We start from the raw sequence: 18,601 nt of genomic DNA on the forward strand, positions 1-18,601 counted from the left end.
GCGGTTTCTGCCTGGCTGCCACTATCTCTATGCACTGTGTTATAACAAATAAATTATCATCTAGCCTTCTGTTCCTTCGAAATCCATTCTGCAGCTCTCCCAAGATCTCTTCACATTCTGCCCATCCCTCAATTCTCATTTTCACCATCTTCATTGCTAATCTGTATATGACTGATGTGACAGTTATTGGCCGGTAGGATTTAGTCCTTGCTTCCCTTACCTTTGTATACTAATATCATTCTGTTCGATTTCCAGTCCTGTGGAACATCTCCACCTACAACTATTTGTTCAATAAGTTGTCGTAATTTTAATTTACTTTTCTCGCCTAATGTGCTTATCAATTTCATAGGTATGTCATCAGGTCCTGGCGCTGTTCCCACGGGGACCTTATGTTCAATTCCGTCCCATTTCTTACTTGTCGTCCCTCTGTTCTCCTCCTATTCTGTCCTGCCGTTGTCATTGTTCTCCATTTCGCTACCCTCCGACTCCGCAAATGCTGCCTCTATTGTTAACCTAATATATATTCCTGAGCTTCCTCTCCCTCTACCTTTTTTCCTTCTGGTGTGGTCAGTGAGTTCTGAACCAGCTCTGTCTTCTTACTCTGTTGCCTTATGTGTTCCCAAAACTTCTTGGAGGCATTTCTGTCTTTTTTTTTTCGTATTAATGTACCCCAGCTTTTGATATCTTGGCTTGAATTAATGCCGATACTTCCCTTTTCATTGCAAGGTAATTCTCCCATTTTGTCTCCACCTGTTCTGCTGGAGCTCCCCTTTTCTTAGCTGCTCTGTGTTTTCTGCACGCATCTTTGCGTCACTCTATGGCCTCCTTAACTTCTCGGTCCCACCAGCTTCTTGGTTTATGTTTTCCCTGCTTACTTCCTAGTTCCCTAGTCTGTCCCTTCTCTAGCTCTATTTTAAAAATACTAATTCGTCGTATGTCCATGCCCTTTGAGGTTGCTTGGATACTATGTTTTCAATGTTTTTTGCCACTTCTTGCAGCTGCCTGTCATTAAGTTTGCTCATACTTTTCCTTTCTTTAGTTTCTATCGGTGGTACTGCCCTTCCAAAACTGATTTTGATTCGTTTGTGATCACTCCCAAGGCTTTTTGTACCTTTCTCATCAATTTCCATACCTACCAGCCGTTCATACAGTTTGTGGAACATTAGGCAGTAGCCGATTGTCGAGTGGCAGTTATTTCTTTCCCATGTTATCTTCCCGTCACATTTAATTTCAGTATTAACTATTACAAAATCATGGGCCTCACAAAAATCTGCCGATATACATACCAGACAGTGCCGATATACACCCCAGACAGGTCCCTTGCGCCAATAAAAACTATACATTCATTCATACCCCAGACAGGAATTGCCGTGTACAAAATGCAACCCAAAGGGTGTAAACATTTTTTAGAGTGTTAAACAAAATTACGCCCTTTGGGTTGTATCTTGCCGCACAACGGTAATCGTCATCTGTCTCGTCCGCATTTCCTTTCTTTAACGCTGCGAGCCCGGTACTTTCAAGTCACGAACGGCATATGCGCGTTGTCAGCATAACTGTGCATTATCGACAGGAAAGTAGCGAGCGCAGCGTTTTCAGGAAAGGAAACGCAAGCAACGCAGATGACGATTTTTGTTGTGGGACAAATATACACCCCAAATGGTGCAACCGTTTCAAGAGTGTAGTCGCGCCTTAATTGGTTATATGCATGTTCGCTGTGCATGCGTGCATGAACCATGTCTGACGGGAGAACCGTAGCCATTCCGTAGCAAAGGAGAAGGAGACACTGCCAATCCAAGGCGTGAGGTCTCCTTAGCGAGAAACAAATTAAATCATGTAGTATTGTGTACTGCCAGCCCTGAAGTTAGTTCTTGATGCTCATGCATGGATCAGCCTACATAAGTGCTGCGCAGTGCGAGCAAGCTGTTCCACATGCTGCGACTAGAGCGAAAAAAAAAAAAAAAAAAAATCGGTGCAGTCGCACGCGTCGCCCTAAGGTTCGTATTTAGCATAGCGTCGCCATGTCAAAAGCACCAGCAGTGTGGCCTGTGTGTTGAATAAGAACACGGCGCTTTTTTGGTGAGCATGCCACGCGCCCATGTCCGTTAACTATAGAATATTCGTTCGTTCTCTCGAAGACAGATATATGTTGTCCATAACCACCACCGTAAATATAAAAAACTACGATACTTTGCCGCGGAAGTAGTCCCATTCTTATTTCCGGCATGTATTATTGTTTTGCGCAAGGTTTATAATAATCAACAACGTAGTAAAACGACTTTCCAATGTGTGCCTGTAAGATTTAGCTCTCGCACTCCATTGCGGAAATGTATTGCAACGCGACGTTGCCATGGTTTCGCGTGAGCTTCGTGTTGTCGTTTATTTGGGCACGTGTGTTATTTTTTATTTGGCGGATCTCTTGAAATGATTATTCGCCTGTTGCGGTTCGATGAAATTAGGCCGAACGCTAGGGGCGCCAGGAAGTTTGTTTCGTCGCGACCCTTAATTAACTGTTTGAGCAGCAAAACAGGTTTGCCGTTTAATAAGCGACAAAAACAAATCGAACGGCACCAGCCGCAACCACTCCTTCGCACACTTTCCTCGCGTATTTGACACTGCGGGGCTAATCGTTTCACCGGTTTCACTTTTGCGGCGCGCTGTCAAGTCCCGATAAGTCGTAGTTACGTGCGTGTCGAGCAAGCAAAAACAAGTAGAAGTAAGAAACCGGTGCTCCGACAGCAGCGAGAGAAACGGCGCAGTTGAGCAGGGAGCCCGAGGCCTCCCATAATGCGCCGGCGGAGGGTAGAGGAGGGTGGGCCGGTTTTGTACGCGGAACATAATAAAATGCCACGGAAGAAGTCGGCGAATGGGCTCAGTGGCGATTCTTTGATAGGATGAGCGCTGTTTGTAATGTTTTCCTACAGTCGATACAACGTAGTGCGCCCCGCGTGTTGAAAGTGGTGTTTGTGACGACTCGCCAAGAACAATATAGTGACGGAAAAGGAGGCACTGCTGCTTGGTGGTGTGCCTATATCGGGTGTCCCAAGGGTAGATGACCCACACAAACGCGACGACAACACGGTGTCTGCACGAAGGAAGCGGCTGGAGGACTTTCATGCGTTGGTGAAGGTGAGTGCGGCTTAAAAAGTCTTCGTTATTTAGGTGGTTTATGTAGAAAGCTGCGAATTCATGCCAACGTTCTCGTTTCTGTTCACGGAGCGTGGGAATGGGTGAAAGGTTACAGCATCAGGAAAGCGGGTCATGCTCGGGAACCGACGTTTACGCTCCAACGGCGCTGTTTTCACATAGTTATGTTAGTGCTGTGTAAATGTCATACGTGCCCCTAAATTCGCCGTGCGTTGTGTCTACCACGATGTATGACGACGTTGCGGAGATTAGGAGAAAAAAGGTTTTATAGGAAGTGCTTGTATAAAAAGCGTACTTAAACTCGGCAAATTGGTGCTGAACTTCCGTGTTTTCTGTGTGTAAGGTCGCCCGTCTCTCACTGTTGTTGCCGTTTTACAAAACACGTTATTTGCGATGTGCAGAAACAAGTTCACTTGTTCAAGGCTGTTGCAGGTACTTCTCTGAAACCTCGGTGTGAATTGACCTCTGGGCAAGCGATTGGATGAACCGTGCGTGTTTACTTCCGCGTTCTATCGTAGCAGCGAACCGGATTGTCTGTATTCGTTTTCGATGTGGCGCGATTAGCATTTCCTATAACCTACATCCGGCCTTGATCCGGCAAGCCGAGGAAGCCATGCACGACTAGCGCGACTGCAGTTGAATCATTCGATAGTTGTAGAACCGTGTGCGCCAACTCGACTGCATGCGAAAGCCGTAGAGTTATTAAGCTGCGATACTACGGCGTGCGCATGCCATAGGATAGCAAATACTGCCCCGCGCCTCAGTTTTGGAAATGTTAATATGCCTCAGTAGCATGCACTGGTGGCTTTTGCAAATGAGCAAGAAAGCATATGTGCTAACTTGTTACACAACAAATAGTCAACTCCATACTGAAGACTGTGCGCTGTGAATATGAGAGTTGGACAGGAGAGATGATTGGCAAAGAAAGGAACTGACTATCGATCCCAAGCCAAAGCTTTTTTGAATTGTATGCTATAGTCGCCTGTAATAACAAAACAGTTCTGCCATTTTTGAAGTATCGAACTCACCCAGTAATCCTGGCACATGTGGACTCATGTCCATGTCAGTGATTCATTCTGGTGCTGTTGAAATGAGTTAGCAAATAAATAAATAGAAAAGGCAGTTCACCCTAAGTGAACTTACATTCAGACACAAAGTTTAGCAACTGATGTGCAACAAGGTTCTCATATTGATATGCAACCTTGCTTAACATGCTACTACTTTGCAGAATGAGTTTGTTGACATAAAAAAATTCAAGTATAATATACAGCTTTCCAAATTTTCCAATATGAGCCAAATACACAATGTTTTAGTATAACGGCCTATTAGTGTAGTTTTTTACCATACATCTGATCTGGCTGATGGAGTTTTATTGTGCACAAGGGACATATTTTCTTTCGGTCCATTTCATTTTGCATTCTTTTCCTACTTCCGTATTGGCTTGGACACAGCAGCACCAAACGGCCCGTCTCGGTAATAATGCCAGAATGCAGCAGCGTCTGAGCCTGCTATGAAGGGCAAAATTAACGAAGAATGAAATTTATGCCAGCATACAGATATGGCTGCAGGTTGTCAGTCATGCACTGTGATTCAAGTATTGCACATCATGTGTTGAAATAAACTAGCAGCCATTTCTTTAAAGGGATAACTTAACAATCATATATTTTGTATGACTCTGCAGCAATTTAAGTGCAAATCTTAAGATGTCACTTAATCGGTGTTTATCACTAAATGTCCTTACAGGCTAAAAACCACCAATTTTCCTTTTAAATATAATTTCTGAGCATTTTCTTGTAAAATTATGCTTGGGTAGTCTGCCACCACATGTGAAAGATCATGCAAAAAAAAAAATAATAAGGTTGTTGAAAGCATGCTGTACTGGCGGAGCCAATTCAGACGTGCCTCAACACGACAGACCTTCATACTAAAAAGAGTATAAAGGAACCTGGCCCTATTGTCAGTGTGCGCTACCAGTTTGGTGCTTCAGCTGGCACCTGAATGATGGAAAGTACATGAAGGTATGTTCAGGCATAGTGATGGCACTAGGACAAGAAAACAGTCACAACAGCAGTAACGCTGTCCTCTTGTGTCACAGCTCTAGACCTGTTGTGATTGCTTTCTTGCGCTCGTCCCATCGCGTTGCTTCAATATACTTCCAAGATGAACCAACTTGTCCAAATCAAGTTGTTAGAAGTACATGGATTTGATTAAAGTTGTCTTCTTGGCTTTAAATTTTTTTTTTTTTATTATTCTAGGTATTTCATCACCAATTTGTCGTACATAAATAACCTGTCCCATGTAACCAGTTAAATTTCTACTGTGTTAAGGTTTTCATAACATTACAAACAAAAACAATAAAAGAAAATATCAGTGTGTGTCTCTTGCCATACAGCCCCACAGCCATACTTGTTATCTATGTATATGCTGGAAGTTATATAATAAAATGAATTTTTCAGAAAGTAGAAAGGTTTATTGGTCCAATGAAACATTGCGAGATTAGTGCCTAACAAAACTGATCACAAGTAACAATAAGAAGAAAGAAACAACAGGAACGTCCTTTCTGAATGAATCCATGCCAAGTCATAGAAACAGCTGCGTACTTCTCGTAGTTCCCACAGTGGTTGAATGATTGCGACTTCTCTCTAGTAATCTTGTATAAAATTATAAGCCTCGCACTTTAACAATGAGAAAAGTCTAAAAGTTGATGTTCATACTGGTTAGGAACTTTCATTCTATGGAAAAAGATTCAGTGATGTGCCATCTCAGCTTCTCAAGGCATTGAGGAATTGGGTGCATCATCTAAGTACTGAGGTACTTCTGCCAGGGACATATTAGACAATTCATTTATTTTTAGGCTAAATTAAGTAAATTTATTGCTTTGTGGATCAGATGCAGCAAGCGGATTGCAGCCGCAGTACCTCTGCCTCAAAACAAAGGCTCGTTACTGTCAATGTTGTCTTATTCGGTTTTCACCGCTAGCCAGTTCTCTCAGTTCCTGGAAAGTCTTGTTAAATGCTGGCATCTTTGCCTATGGCAGTCACATAGATGAGATTTGGGAAAGAATGTGATCATGTTCAAAACACACAACACACACTGCATGTAGAAGCAGGGCTGCCATAGATTTAGTTCTGGTTATTGGATTAAAGTGCCATCTACACAGAATGCATTGCCGGCATATGCATCTAGTTGTGCTTTTATTAGTGAAAATAACTCTGCTGTAGGGGAAATATTTTCTCCTTTCTTTTTTTGTAATGGCATAGAGCGTTTTGGTCTTGATAGTAATCGATGTTACTAATTAAGCATTACAAAATACATGCCATTTTAATTGTTCCCACTGTGTTCAAATCTGCAGTGCATGTTGTGCTGGACACCTCCACGATATGGTGCCACCACCTTCTCAGGGATGAGATTTCTCCATTCTTGTTTCTGCAGCTTAGCTGAAACAGCTGGAGCAATCTGGGCAATGGTTGCCATATTTAAATGTGTCTAAGAATTCATGTGAAGAGTGGCGGGAATTTTAGAAAGTAAAGGAAGGAAGTGCTTTCTTGAGCAAAATTGTGGGCTTGCTGCTGTTTCGGTTGGTTCAGTGGTCCATCACAGAATTTTCTAGTGATTAAGCAAGTTTAACGCATGCTTTAAGTGTTGCAGAATCCCACCCTTTTCATAAACTAGCTTGCCTGCGAGGCAGTTTGTTCAACTAATGGCAGCATAGTCATTTTTGCAAACAGCATGTACATGTGCAGTTTGCTTGTGTTATGAGATGAAAAATGTGCAGATGTGGCTCTTGCCATGAAATTATGAGCCAGAGACAAGCCCCACTGTGTGCAGCTAGCATATAATCTGTATCATACTTGGCTACCATGGAAGCAGACGAGCTGATAGCAGCGCATCCTTCTTTCCCCTACCCACTTCTGCGCATGCGGCACCCTCTCACACGAAGATATAAAAGCAAACATAAGTGTGTAGGAACATGGCATTAGCATATCAAAATACTTGTTATCTCACCTCAGCCGTCAGTTGAGCTACCCACACTTAAGTCTTACCTGCCACATTTCCTTTATTATTTTTTTTTTTCTTATAGATTCCAGCCTCTAAATTTTTCCTGTGCATTCACCTCCAACAACTTTGCCTCTAGTCTTGTGTTCGACATCTTATTATCCCTTCTACCCATGGTCCTTCATTTTCATCTGCTCCCACCTGGCCTGTAATGTGTTCTTCCTTACTGCAACCACCAAATGTCTATTTGTGCATTTTGTCCCTGCTGCTGTTTTCTCTACCATTTCAGATAAGCCAAAGATGTGAGAAACCACTTTGCGAGACCCATTTGTACTTGTAACCTCTGCTACAAGATGAAGCATTCTGCATTTCATGCTCTCTCGGTCACAACCTTCGATACTCTCTCTTAAGATCCACTTTCAACCAAACCTCTCACCCTCCCTCCTCTTGAGATGTCTTCATAAACTATAGAAAAGATTACTGACGTTGACTTGATCCTCTTGTCAGAACAATGGCTTATTTCCTCCCCTGCTCATCTAATTCATTAAGGTGACACCAAATAAAAATGCAAAACCAGTTTAGAATGATTAAAAAATATTTAAAAATTTTATTTTAATTGATTTTACAGCAGGAGGTTGATTACTAGAAAAATAACTTTTGAACTTTGTGCCAGAACCCCAATAACATAGGTGGGATGTCACAGATTCCAAAGTATTCTCGTGTACTTGTGCCATTTTGATGCATAAAAAATCCTCAAAACTCACTTATTCCAATCTTTCACCCTTTAATGATACAAAAAAGTCCATCCTTGTTCATAAAAATTAACTAGGTTCTAAAAGACGCAGCCAAAATCCATAATGTCACAGCAGGGTGGCGTTGCTGCCAGTATTTTGTCTTTTCCAGCTTATCAACCCTCCTCTTGCAGTAAGAGTGGGTTTCATCGCACTGCAGTTGCAAATTTACTGTGCTACTTTCAAAGATGCCAGTCAGTGACTACATACTGCATATTTCATGCTAGTTCTGCAACTATACCTTGATGATACTTTGCTTGGTGTTTGTTGTGTTCTTGAAGTGAAACTTGGGTGAGTTGGTGGTGATTAATGTTTTGAAAAGCAACAGCACTGAATGGACAAGGACGTTGAATTTATTTGAGTTTAATTTTTGCATGCTAGTTCTGTAACGTTTTAAGAAAATTTTGTTTTTGTTTCTAATTTTATCTTTTTGTGTATATTATACCCACCCCTCTATAATGCCCAATTGGCCTTGAGGGTATTAAAATTAATAAATATATAAAGAAAAGTTCAATGGTGATTCATAGGTAAATACGAGAGAAATGCATTAGGGGCCATTACGTTGCACCTCTCTGGTGTTCGAGATCCATGATTTAAACCGCATTCATCACGTTGCAAAGTGTTCAGGAGCTCACTCATACACATCGTGCCTCTTCGTGGTGTGAAGTGCAATTGACAGTGGTCTGGACCATACCACCATCAGCTGCACTATATATATATATATATAGGGTGTTTTCTAACTGCACCAAATTTTTTAGATTGTCTATGGTAGATAGCACAGTTCTAACCCTTGATCTAGATTATTTGTATGAGGCAGCCATTACTTCTATGAGAAATTTAAATGTTCAATTGAATATTTAAAATAATCACACTAATTAAACTGTTAATTAATCACTTTACACCACATATTTCAATGTACGGATTATAGTCGCTGAGTTCGCACAGCATATCCACTTGAAACGAATTCTCTCGATAGCACCAGTTCCGAGACATTAATTTTCAAAGTGTCCGTCGAAATGCAGTGGTGTTCCAGTTGCTTTCTATGCTTCAATACATAAAACAGCGGTTTCTTAAAGAAGTAACTGGAATGCCAATGCATTTCAACTGACACTTTGAAAAAAAAATAATAATACAGAATTACATAATAAAAAAAAAGCTCTGCCATCCCCTCTATACCTCTATTGTGTGACCGGCTTGCCACACATACTTTTCTCTTAAGTGTCCCTTTAATGAAAGCCTCTGCCTTCCAAGTGACCTTTATCCCACCTCGTGTCAGCGTAACAATAATTTTTTTACAACTAGAAGGAAATGACCATAGCTCTGGTCACGACACTTTCAGTGCCCACCTTCTAAGAAGCCAGTGCTGCACCAGTGATCCCTCGACGAATGCTGCTTCCTTCAGGCCCGAACAGTCTGGCTCGAAGGGACACCAGCGTCCTTCGTGCAGCAGCTGAAGCCGGTTACTGACAGCGTGGGCATGGGTGTCGGCTGCCATGTCAGGCAGCTACCGTTACTCGGCTGCATTGGACAAGACGTACATGGAGCAGCGTTGGGTGCCACCTAGTGCCCCGGCCACCCAGCCTGTGCGCACGGTGCCCATCATTCGGACTGTGCCTGTGCCCAGTGCCTCTGACCCCCTGCGCTTCATCAAAGTTAAACAGCCGCCCCTGGGCAAGCAGGCTCGCGAGCAACTTCAGGCCTATGAGAGCAGCGTGCGCAACCACGTGCGCGCCAAGCTTGACGAACAGGAGGAACAGTGGCAGACGGTGAGTGATGCTTGCGTGCCTGCCGACTCTCCCGAATTTTTCGTATAGTTTATGAATTTGAGCTCCTTGCATGATTTTATGAATGTTGCATCAAGTTTTACAGAAAATAAATTGTGTTCACGAAAAGATTCTGCTGATCGGTCCTTAAACCTTCTGTTGGAAGGCTTCTGATGATGAAAAGATGCCAGGGGGGCATTTTCTTCGAGCAAGTCTGTAGACACATTCCTGAAGCAGGCAAAATCAGCAACACCAAAGTCGAGGAGAAAGTAGTCGCTGTGATATAAGACCAGTGTATTGCTTGTCACTATTTGGTGTGCCAAGTTTGTAGCTGCTGCTTATGTGCTGCATCTAAATGTAAATCATTTTAATAAAGTGCTTCATAGGTCTATTTGATTCAGCCAAGCTTCTCTGCACCTTCTGCACCTATTCACGGTGCACTGCACCTAGACCCTTGATTCCCCGAGGTGCAGCAGTGCACCCTGCACCCCCGTGCTCGATCGAACGGGGTGCAATGCAAGGTGCGGCCGCGGTGCACTGCACCCTTGAACCTTGCAGCGGGTGGGTGCAGCCCGGCACCCCCTGCACTTTTTCGTTTGAGGTGCCGTGCACCTTTTTCTGAATCGAACAAACCTTATATCTCTGAAAAGCTTGCGCTCAGGGCAAGATAATTGATAGATGCATGTCGTGGTGATACGGCTGAAGTAAAAGCAAACTGAAAATCTAAAGGTGGCTCAGTTGTTGTGTTCATGCGAAACTTGTTGAAGTTTCGCATGAACACAACATGCAAAATTGGGAAATCTTAGAGAATGTGCTGGTGAGGAAAGCATTCCTACTTGCATAGCGCAGTTTCATTGAGAAAGAAATGGTGCAATATTTTTTTTTTCCATTAGAAACTTGCTTGCTTGAGAAAGCTTCTTTGCCTGTGTAGTCAACAGCCATGCACAACCGTATTTAAGCTGATGGGCATAGAAATTTTACCTTGTTTTTTTACTCGCACCTTCTTGTACTTTCCTAACTATGCATTGCTGCGATCTTGAGATGACTCAGATGCTGAAATGTATGTTTGCTTCACACATTTCCTAGGTAAATTATGTCAAGCTGACCAACTAGATGTGATCACATTCTTGTTATTACTAAATGGGGTGGTTGTATTATGCTTCATACCTAAAGCCAGTGAGCTTGTAGAGAAATGTTTTGATACATGAAATATGGTTCTGCAAAGGCCACAGACAGAGCCACAGGTTTTGGTCCGCCCAAAAACTAAAAAGATATATATAAGCCTTTCTGTGCATTTGGGTTACTTGAGTGTGACACTAGTGTTTTAAAAAGTATGTCGTGACAAGTCATTAACTACTGCAATATGCAGCAGCAACAAGTTTGTCTGACCCACCGTGGTAGCTTAGTGGCTTCGGTGTTGCCCTTTGATCCTGGCCATTGCAGCCACATTTCTATGAGGGCTAAACAGAAAGACCCTCGTGTACTTTAGATATAAGTGCATGTTTAAGAACTCCCAGGTGGCCAAAATTAATCCAGAGGCCCCCCCCTACAGCGTGCCTATCAGATTGTGGTTCTCAAACGTAACACCTCTACATTTAATTTAGTTAACAAACTCATCTGCACACATGGCACTCAAAGGTCATGCATTGTGGTTTGCCAAAACATAAGTTATTTTCATGGACTGCGTACTTGAAACTTGCGCAAAACACAATTGCTGTATAAACCGGAATATAGGTTGACCGCTAACTTGGCCAGACGACTCGTAGTGTGCTATAAAGGTCTCTATATAATACTAGGGGCGACTCTAGCTGTCTTTTCTTTTTCAGGAAAAAGATGCCCTTTATTCCAGTTTATATGTTATGCAGTCTACTAGGATTGTGCAGAGAGGGCAACGTTCGCAATTTCTGCCATCTGTACTGTGTCACAAGCTCTGAAATGCAGGGACAGCTGCAGGTCACTTTGACTGATTGGCCGTGATCGACAGATCCGTCTATTGTCAGCCACTAATCCTTCCATACATGGCACCGGTTGAATGGAAAGTCATGAAGGGATTAGCAGTACATCATTGGTGAGCCCGTCTTTCACTGAGGTGTTAATCTGTTTCTTGTTCCTAGCAGACTGACAGTGCTTCATGCTAAGCAGTAGAAGCCTCCTGTAGCCTGACCAGCCATGCTTTCATTAATTACATGTTGCAGAACCTCGACGAGTGGAAGAGCAGACGGAGGAAGGCATCTGAGAGGGCCTTCCAGAGAGTTCAGGACGCCAAGGAGCTTTTCCCTGACGAAGGGCAGAAGCAAGCGGAGCCAGAGCCTGAACCAACGCTGACCACCAGCACAGAGTTGCTGTCCGAGTACAGCACGCGGGAGGAGTTCATACCTACCAACACTGCAGTCCACTCGGTCACCACCGCTCGCCCAGCTTCAAAAGGCCCCAAACCGCCTGTGCCTCCAAAGCCAATGGCGGAGCTGAGAAGAAAAGAGTTCCCACCCAATGGCAACGAGGCAAACGAGCAAGAAGACTCCAGCAGACGGAGTGCTCCTGCCGAGGCTACATTATCAGTCAGTGGCCGCAAACTTTGCTCACACTGCAACCAGCCTCTAGGCAAGTTCCTAGCATGCTTTTTCTACTGTATAGCAGACTTCCGTTAATTTGACTCTGGTTCTTCCCGTAAGTGGTACGAAGCAAGGGCTGTGAAGCTTTCACGTCCACCCTACCGATGCAGCTGATAGTGTTACCTGCAGTGGGGTGACACTGTCATGAAGAACGCAGACTTAGAGAAGTGAATGCTTCGTCCGTCCACTCCATCATGAAGGTAGTTTGTAGTGGGTGCAAACACTTGCCAAGCCAAAGTGGCCATGGCTTCATGTGCTCTGTCTTCCTGCATGTTTTGTGCTGGAGGTCACTTAATCTTGAGTTTAGGAGATGCATTAAAACAAGAAGCAGAGGAAGCATTTGCTCCCCTCTGCTTTTGCAGGCTTTGCTTCATTCCGCCAATGTCATACCGTCGACAGAGCATGAAACCATATCTTTGCTTGCAGACTCTAAAATTCAACAAACTGAATCTTTTTTCTGATTAAAGTCTTTTCTTTTTTTCAACTGCCCGATAACTTAGAAAATTTTGCCACCCCTACCGTGCAAGAGAAGCCCGTTGGCGACTACACGTTTTTGCATAAAAGGTCGAATTTCAATGCAACAAAGTGCCACTTTCACCGCCTCTGTTATATTAAGGTTTAACTGTACTGCCAAAACAAAACAGTGGTGTGTTTGGATGTTCTTTCTGCATTTTTTTAACTCAACCAACTAGATAATTCTGTCAATCCCGTTAGCGTGGAATTAACGGAACTCGACTGCATTTGGTTTTGTATCTATGCCACACAAGTCATGTTATAGCGATACCATGTGGGTAAGATTAGTGTTTCGCACTGCTGTATTCACAAATGCAGCTTAGGTCCGTACAGCTGAGCCAGTGCATTTTTAATATCACTCCTTGATGATTCCTGAGAGAAGGAGAAGCTCCAGTGCCTTTGAGCAGGTTCTGGATGTGCACAGTTGTGAAGTTATAGCTCAGGAATTGCTAAAGGGCATTGCAGGAGCACAGTGGCCACTTAAATCAATAGGCGGCACTTCCATCTAGCTTCCACATTCAAACAGATGGAAACATTAACTGGTAAGCGGTAGAGATAAGCTAGAGACATTTACAGCATTGGTGGAAAAAGAACAGGAAAGAGATCAATAGAGCCAGAGTCATTACAGGCATATACAACTGTAAAACGTATATGTTTTAATGAAGAGAGAAAAGATCAAGAAGAGCTAGGGAAAATGTGAAACTGCAATAGACGTAGCAAAACTGGATTAGCTTAACACTCTGGTCTTGTTAATTACACGACTTCACTGAAAACAATCTGTGTGATTTATTCTTTGTTATTATAGTTTTCTTTTCTTTCCCTAGTGAATCGTGAACTAAATGATTCTTTTTCATCTCGGTTGCACTTGAAGTTGTAGTTTGCAAACTTATACGGTTTATAGATGTCATATATTCTATGTATTTCTATGTACTGCCCCCCTTACTCAATGCCTCACTTTGAGGCCTGTAAGGTATGTTTAAATAAATAATATAAGAGAACGGTGCATATAAGTCGTCTATTGAAATGAAATATATGCAAGGTAATATTTTATAATCATAATTACGTTGCAAAGCAAATTCGGGACTCCAAAACATGTTGCATTGCATTTAGATTTGATATCGATGGTGCCATCACATGCTGGCCTTCACCGCCACACAATAACAATTGTGATACTCTGCTCAACAGCTACGCTATAATAAAATGTTTTGAGGCTATGCCGTGGCAATAAGCTATCCTTCCCGTAGAGAGGTCCTCTCCCATTTCATTGCAAGGAGCATTCCTTGTTGCTTGCAGACACTAGTTTTTCCAGAGAGAGAAAGGGGAAAAAAGTACTTGCTTTCATCGCACTCAAGCAACATTGCATCAATGTAGATGTGGTATGGAGATGACGTTCACTGCTGGTGGGGGGTAATTTCCTGCTGCAAATGCTGCAAGTTTCTGGCTCAATGTGACCAACTCATTGCCTTGCAGGTCATGGTGCTGCTATGGTTATAGAAAGTCTTCAGCTGCTCTACCACCTTGCCTGTTTTCGGTGCTGTGTATGCCAGGCACCATTGGGCAACGGCCTGTGTGGCACTGACGTCCGCGTCCGCAACACAAAGCTTCACTGCACTGACTGCTACAGCAATGATGAGGGTAAGAGAAAGGACCATGGAGCACATTTAACTCGAAGTATTAAAATGTGATTAGCATTTAAAGGGGACTTTGTTGTAGCATAGGCAGAATGACAGACACATAGACAACAGACTGGACTGTGTGTCTGATATGCTTTTCTGTGTATTTGTTGTCCTGCCTGCGCTACAACGAAGTAGAGGATGCTATGCCAACAAGTCCATACAGCTAGCCTTTATATGACTTACAGTGAAACCTCGTTACTGTGAGCACCACATTAACGAAATTTTCAGAAAACTCCTGTCGACTGCTTACAGTTTCAACGTAAAAATATTTCGGTACTAGAAACTTCAGAATGCCAAACGTTATTCAGTTTCCATGTCATTATAACGCATCAGTACTACAAACTAATATTCCGAACTCTGGGGATTCTTAGATTTCTGTGTATCCTTTACGGCAGCCAGAACAGTAAGCTAGCAGAGGACATGGTGCAGAAAACAGTGCTGCCACGCATGGGTTCGGAAAACCAGAGGCAGCGCTGGAGGGGAAAAAACAAAACAAAAGCAAAACAAAAAAAGCTAGAGGACTCCCCTTCTCTATTGCGGAGGCGACGGTGCATCAGGTTTCGCGAGCCCATGCTTCTCCCACACAAGTATCGCCTAGCAACAGACACACGCCTCTTCCTTCTGGGGCTGTACCAGCTATGTGCACTGAGAAATGTAACCACTGTGCTTGCGGATGGTTTCGTTTACACGCGCTTGTACTTTGCAATAGTTGAGCTGTCCGCCTCAAGCGAGATGTTTGCAGTGTCCTCAGCAAGGAATGTAAAAGAAACAAAGAACTGTACGATTTATAGACAATATGGAGCTTCTTTGTTGGTGTTTTTCTCAGTGTCAGCATCTCTTTTACGCATGCCACTCAATATATGGTGCTACGGTCGTGCATGGCGCAGAATCTAGGATATAACAACAGCACAGGCCAAGAGCCAACAGCAATGTTTTCGGGGATAGCTCATACGGTGACGATTGATGGGCGAAACGGTTAATTTTGGAGTTTTCACTATAACGAACAATCTGCCGGATTCCCCTGAAGTTCGTTATAGCGAGATTTCACTGCAAATAGGTAAGTTCAGTGGAAACCTGCAAGGTGGAGGAAGCTCATGTAAGAAGTGTCACGTGACTGGGGCATAAGAATGCGAATGGATTTGAAAACAAATGAAAGAAAACATGCAGCTTTAATCTCTATGTTGTGATGACTGAGTCATCTCTTGGGTCTTTGTTGCGCAGCGGGAGTGAAGCTGAGCAGGGTCTGATGATGGAGGTGATCAACGGTGACGTCTCCTTTGGCACAAAGTTTTTCACGGCTGGTACAAGACCTGCATCAACCGGTGCCGTGTCTTGGCTGCTGGTCCTAAGCAGCCGTTTGGCTGCAGAGGCCTGTAAAAGAGCCCACAGTTGCCACGCTGTGTTTTTATTCACTCAGCATATATTTTGTATGTAGCAGATAATAGCCAAATGGCAGCTGTTTTATACATGCAATAAAAGCTCGTAGCCAAAGAGAATTTTTTACCGTCTTCTGTCTGCCATCAACAACAACAACAAAAAATTATTTCCTAAGCCTTGGATTAGTTTCTTGATCTCCGTCACGCTTGAAATAAGTGAAATGCATGGTTGTTGGCGATTAGTCACGATTGTTCATTATGGAGCATGTGGTTCAAGTTGAGGGACAGTAGCGGGAATTTCGGCGGCAATTTGTTACACAACTAAGCGATATATTGGCACACATAGAAAGATGATAGACTTTTAGACGAATAATTTATTGATCTAGCTAGACTATTTTCCTTTAGTGTCTCTTTAAAGCACTGCGCTCTTACAATGAGCACTTCAAACACGGCTGCGGTAAAAATAACATGCACACTTGAAGCAGAAAAAAAGAATCTGAACAGGCCTTCTGAAGCATGAGAGGGTGCGCTACAGCATGCTCCCCACTCCAGGTGAACTGCGACAAAGATGCTATAAATGAACATTATACTATGGTAATTTGGACCAACTGCTGCTTAAGCGCTAGTATCGGTGCTGTCAATCCTCACACAGCCTAAGTCGGTGCGAACGCAGCATTGCGTGCCACTAAGGTGCAAAGGGTTGGCAGTGTCTTGGCAGGCCCTCGTGTTTAAAGTTGGCTGAATAACACAGTTGAAGCTTGTCATAATGAAGTAGGTAAAATTGGCAATTTGGTTCGTTATATCAAATTTTTGTGATACTAAAATTCAACCTTTTATGCAGATTAATACAGTCGCCGCTGGATTTTTCTTGCACGGAAGAGGCAACAAAATTTTCCAAATTATCACGCAGTTGGAAAAACCAAATCTGAATAAGAAAAAAAAAATAATTTTGTTAAATTTGAGATTTTACAACAAGAGATGGAGTTCCATGGTGTGTCAAGGTTATCTTCACATCGGCGGTATGAAGTGGGGCCAGCCACGCATTTGCGTCCACTCCTCGCCCGCGGCTTGTAGTGTCGCCCGCAGTGGGACGACGCTATCATGAAAAGCGCCGACAGCGGGGAGTGAATGCTTTGTCAAAGCATCTCTGAAACTCGAGGTTACACAACCTCCAGTACTAAAGTGCAGGAAGACAGCGCGCATGATGCCACGCCTTCTCCACTTGCTGAGTCTTTGTACATGCGGCAGATTACCTCTAAACGAAGTGTTTGAGGTGCGTGTGAGCTCAGCCGCTAAAAAAGGAGACGCAGACAGGCACCAACCAATGTGTGCGGAGGGGTGTTAAGGTGACCAACATCAGTGTGTCACACAAAGTGCTGAACGCCCAAATACAGTATGTATTTAGTAAAGCCTACAATGACTAAGGCACTCTTCAGCAGGCTGCATGTCTTTAGGTTGAGCTATTGGTTGGGAGAACTTTTGCAGCCCAAGGAAAGGATAAGGTTAACGATTTCAAGGGTAACATTTGGCTATCCCGCCCTTATGCTCCCTAAACAGAAGCCAATGGTAACGCACTTTGACAAAAAAGTCTGGAGGGCGTCCCTGGTAGTGCTGGCAAAGTATTCTTTGGGCACCAGCTCGGCCAGTAGGACCATGGCACCTTCCGTTGTCACTGGTGACCAGCTCACCCTCAGGTCTTTTTCGGCCTGCAGCAAAAAATACAAGAGCGTTGGCTGAAACAAATGCTCAGTTGCACATTATGGAGAAAAATAAAAAGAACAACAGAGACAGTTGCCCAAGCTTCAACTTGTCACTTTGCTCCCCTGCAAACCAGCCAGTACACATACTTCAATCTAAAAAATGTTTGCACACATTAAAGGGACACTACAGATAAAAAATATTTCTACTGTATTAGTAAATTACCCTTCTACAATACCAACACTACTCTTGCCATGAGAAGACGCTTGCTAAGCCAGAAAAAAAAAGGAAACCAATAACGAAAGACGGTTGGCGCCGCCCCTTTCAAGTTCCCGCACCAGCATGCCTTGACGTCATGGATTTTGATGGGGTCTGTCAGGGCCTAGTTAATTCGTTTGCGGTAAAGATAGACTACATAGTGTCCTAATAAAGTCGATGACTGAATATGGCAAGTTTCGGGCATTTTTACTGAGCCAACACAGCCCAAATACGAAAAACTACTTTTAAATGCGTAACTTCGCACTCGAGTACCGGGGCTGCGGTTTCGGCACAAAATTAAAAAAACGGGAACACTGACCTCCATTTTCCTTTGAAAATTGCCTTTATTTTTCCAATAGATTAAAATAATAATCAACCTATTATATCTAAATTAATGACAACAAAATTTTGATAGAATGCTTTATCAGTCTTAACTGAATTAATGTTTTGCTTTAGTGTCCCTTTAAAGGGACTGACAGCTGGCCAGAATGGGTTGTGGAATGTTGATGGAAATGAATGTAATTTATAGTGATGAAACACGGCTCGCTGTTTGCGATTTAAGGAGGAACGAGGCACTTCAAAACTTTTTTATTTTTTAAACAATCTGAAAAAAATTTGCACAGTCAATGTATTTTCACCAGCTGATCTGAAATATGAAATAATTTTTTCTACAATAGTTTTTTTATGGTATCCAAAACAGGATGTTTTTTGTTTAAAGCCTAATTAGATAATTAACAGAAACTTGCACGATAACATACAGCACATGGGATCGAT

General features: G+C 43.0%; 2 protein-coding genes across 3 annotated transcripts in view; one reads left to right on the forward strand and one right to left on the reverse strand.

The window, feature by feature from the left end:
- The first annotated feature begins 2,399 nt into the window (after nt 1-2,399).
- LOC126536409 (uncharacterized) lies at nt 2,400-15,991 on the forward strand. 2 transcript variants are annotated; one of them, XM_050183350.3, is made up of 5 exons: nt 2,400-3,126; nt 9,271-9,697; nt 11,890-12,295; nt 14,290-14,454; nt 15,717-15,991. In XM_050183350.3, the coding sequence occupies exons 2-5, from the start codon at nt 9,425-9,427 to the stop codon at nt 15,740-15,742; spliced, it is 870 nt and encodes a 289-aa protein (XP_050039307.1). In that variant the 5' UTR covers nt 2,400-3,126; nt 9,271-9,424; the 3' UTR covers nt 15,743-15,991. The 2 variants fall into 2 exon arrangements, with proteins under 2 accessions (XP_050039307.1, XP_050039308.1); XM_050183351.3 differs by having other exon boundaries at nt 9,334-9,697.
- Nucleotides 15,646-18,601, reverse strand: part of LOC126536408 (ran GTPase-activating protein 1-like) — a 47,576-nt gene continuing 44,620 nt past the window's right edge. Inside the window, exons 14-15 of the mRNA XM_055073977.2 lie at nt 17,447-17,577; nt 15,646-15,866 (exon numbers count right to left, since the gene is read on the reverse strand). Of these exons, the coding sequence (XP_054929952.1) occupies nt 15,788-15,866; nt 17,447-17,577 (210 nt within the window). The 3' untranslated portion in view covers nt 15,646-15,787. The remainder of the gene's footprint in view (nt 15,867-17,446; nt 17,578-18,601) is intronic.

The sequence above is a fragment of the Dermacentor andersoni genome, chromosome 4 (genome assembly GCF_023375885.2).
Source record: "Dermacentor andersoni chromosome 4, qqDerAnde1_hic_scaffold, whole genome shotgun sequence".
Lineage (NCBI taxonomy): Eukaryota > Metazoa > Arthropoda > Arachnida > Ixodida > Ixodidae > Dermacentor > Dermacentor andersoni.

Excerpts from the sequence above, each read along its gene's own strand:
- LOC126536409 (XM_050183350.3), top strand. The coding sequence starts at position 9,425 with ATGTCAGGCAGCTACCGTTACTCGGCTGCATTGGACAAGACGTACATG. Across the intron at positions 9,698-11,889 it reads AGGAGGAACAGTGGCAGACG|AACCTCGACGAGTGGAAGAG; the intron begins GTGAGTGATGCT and ends TACATGTTGCAG. Across the intron at positions 12,296-14,289 it reads ACACTGCAACCAGCCTCTAG|GTCATGGTGCTGCTATGGTT; the intron begins GCAAGTTCCTAG and ends ATTGCCTTGCAG.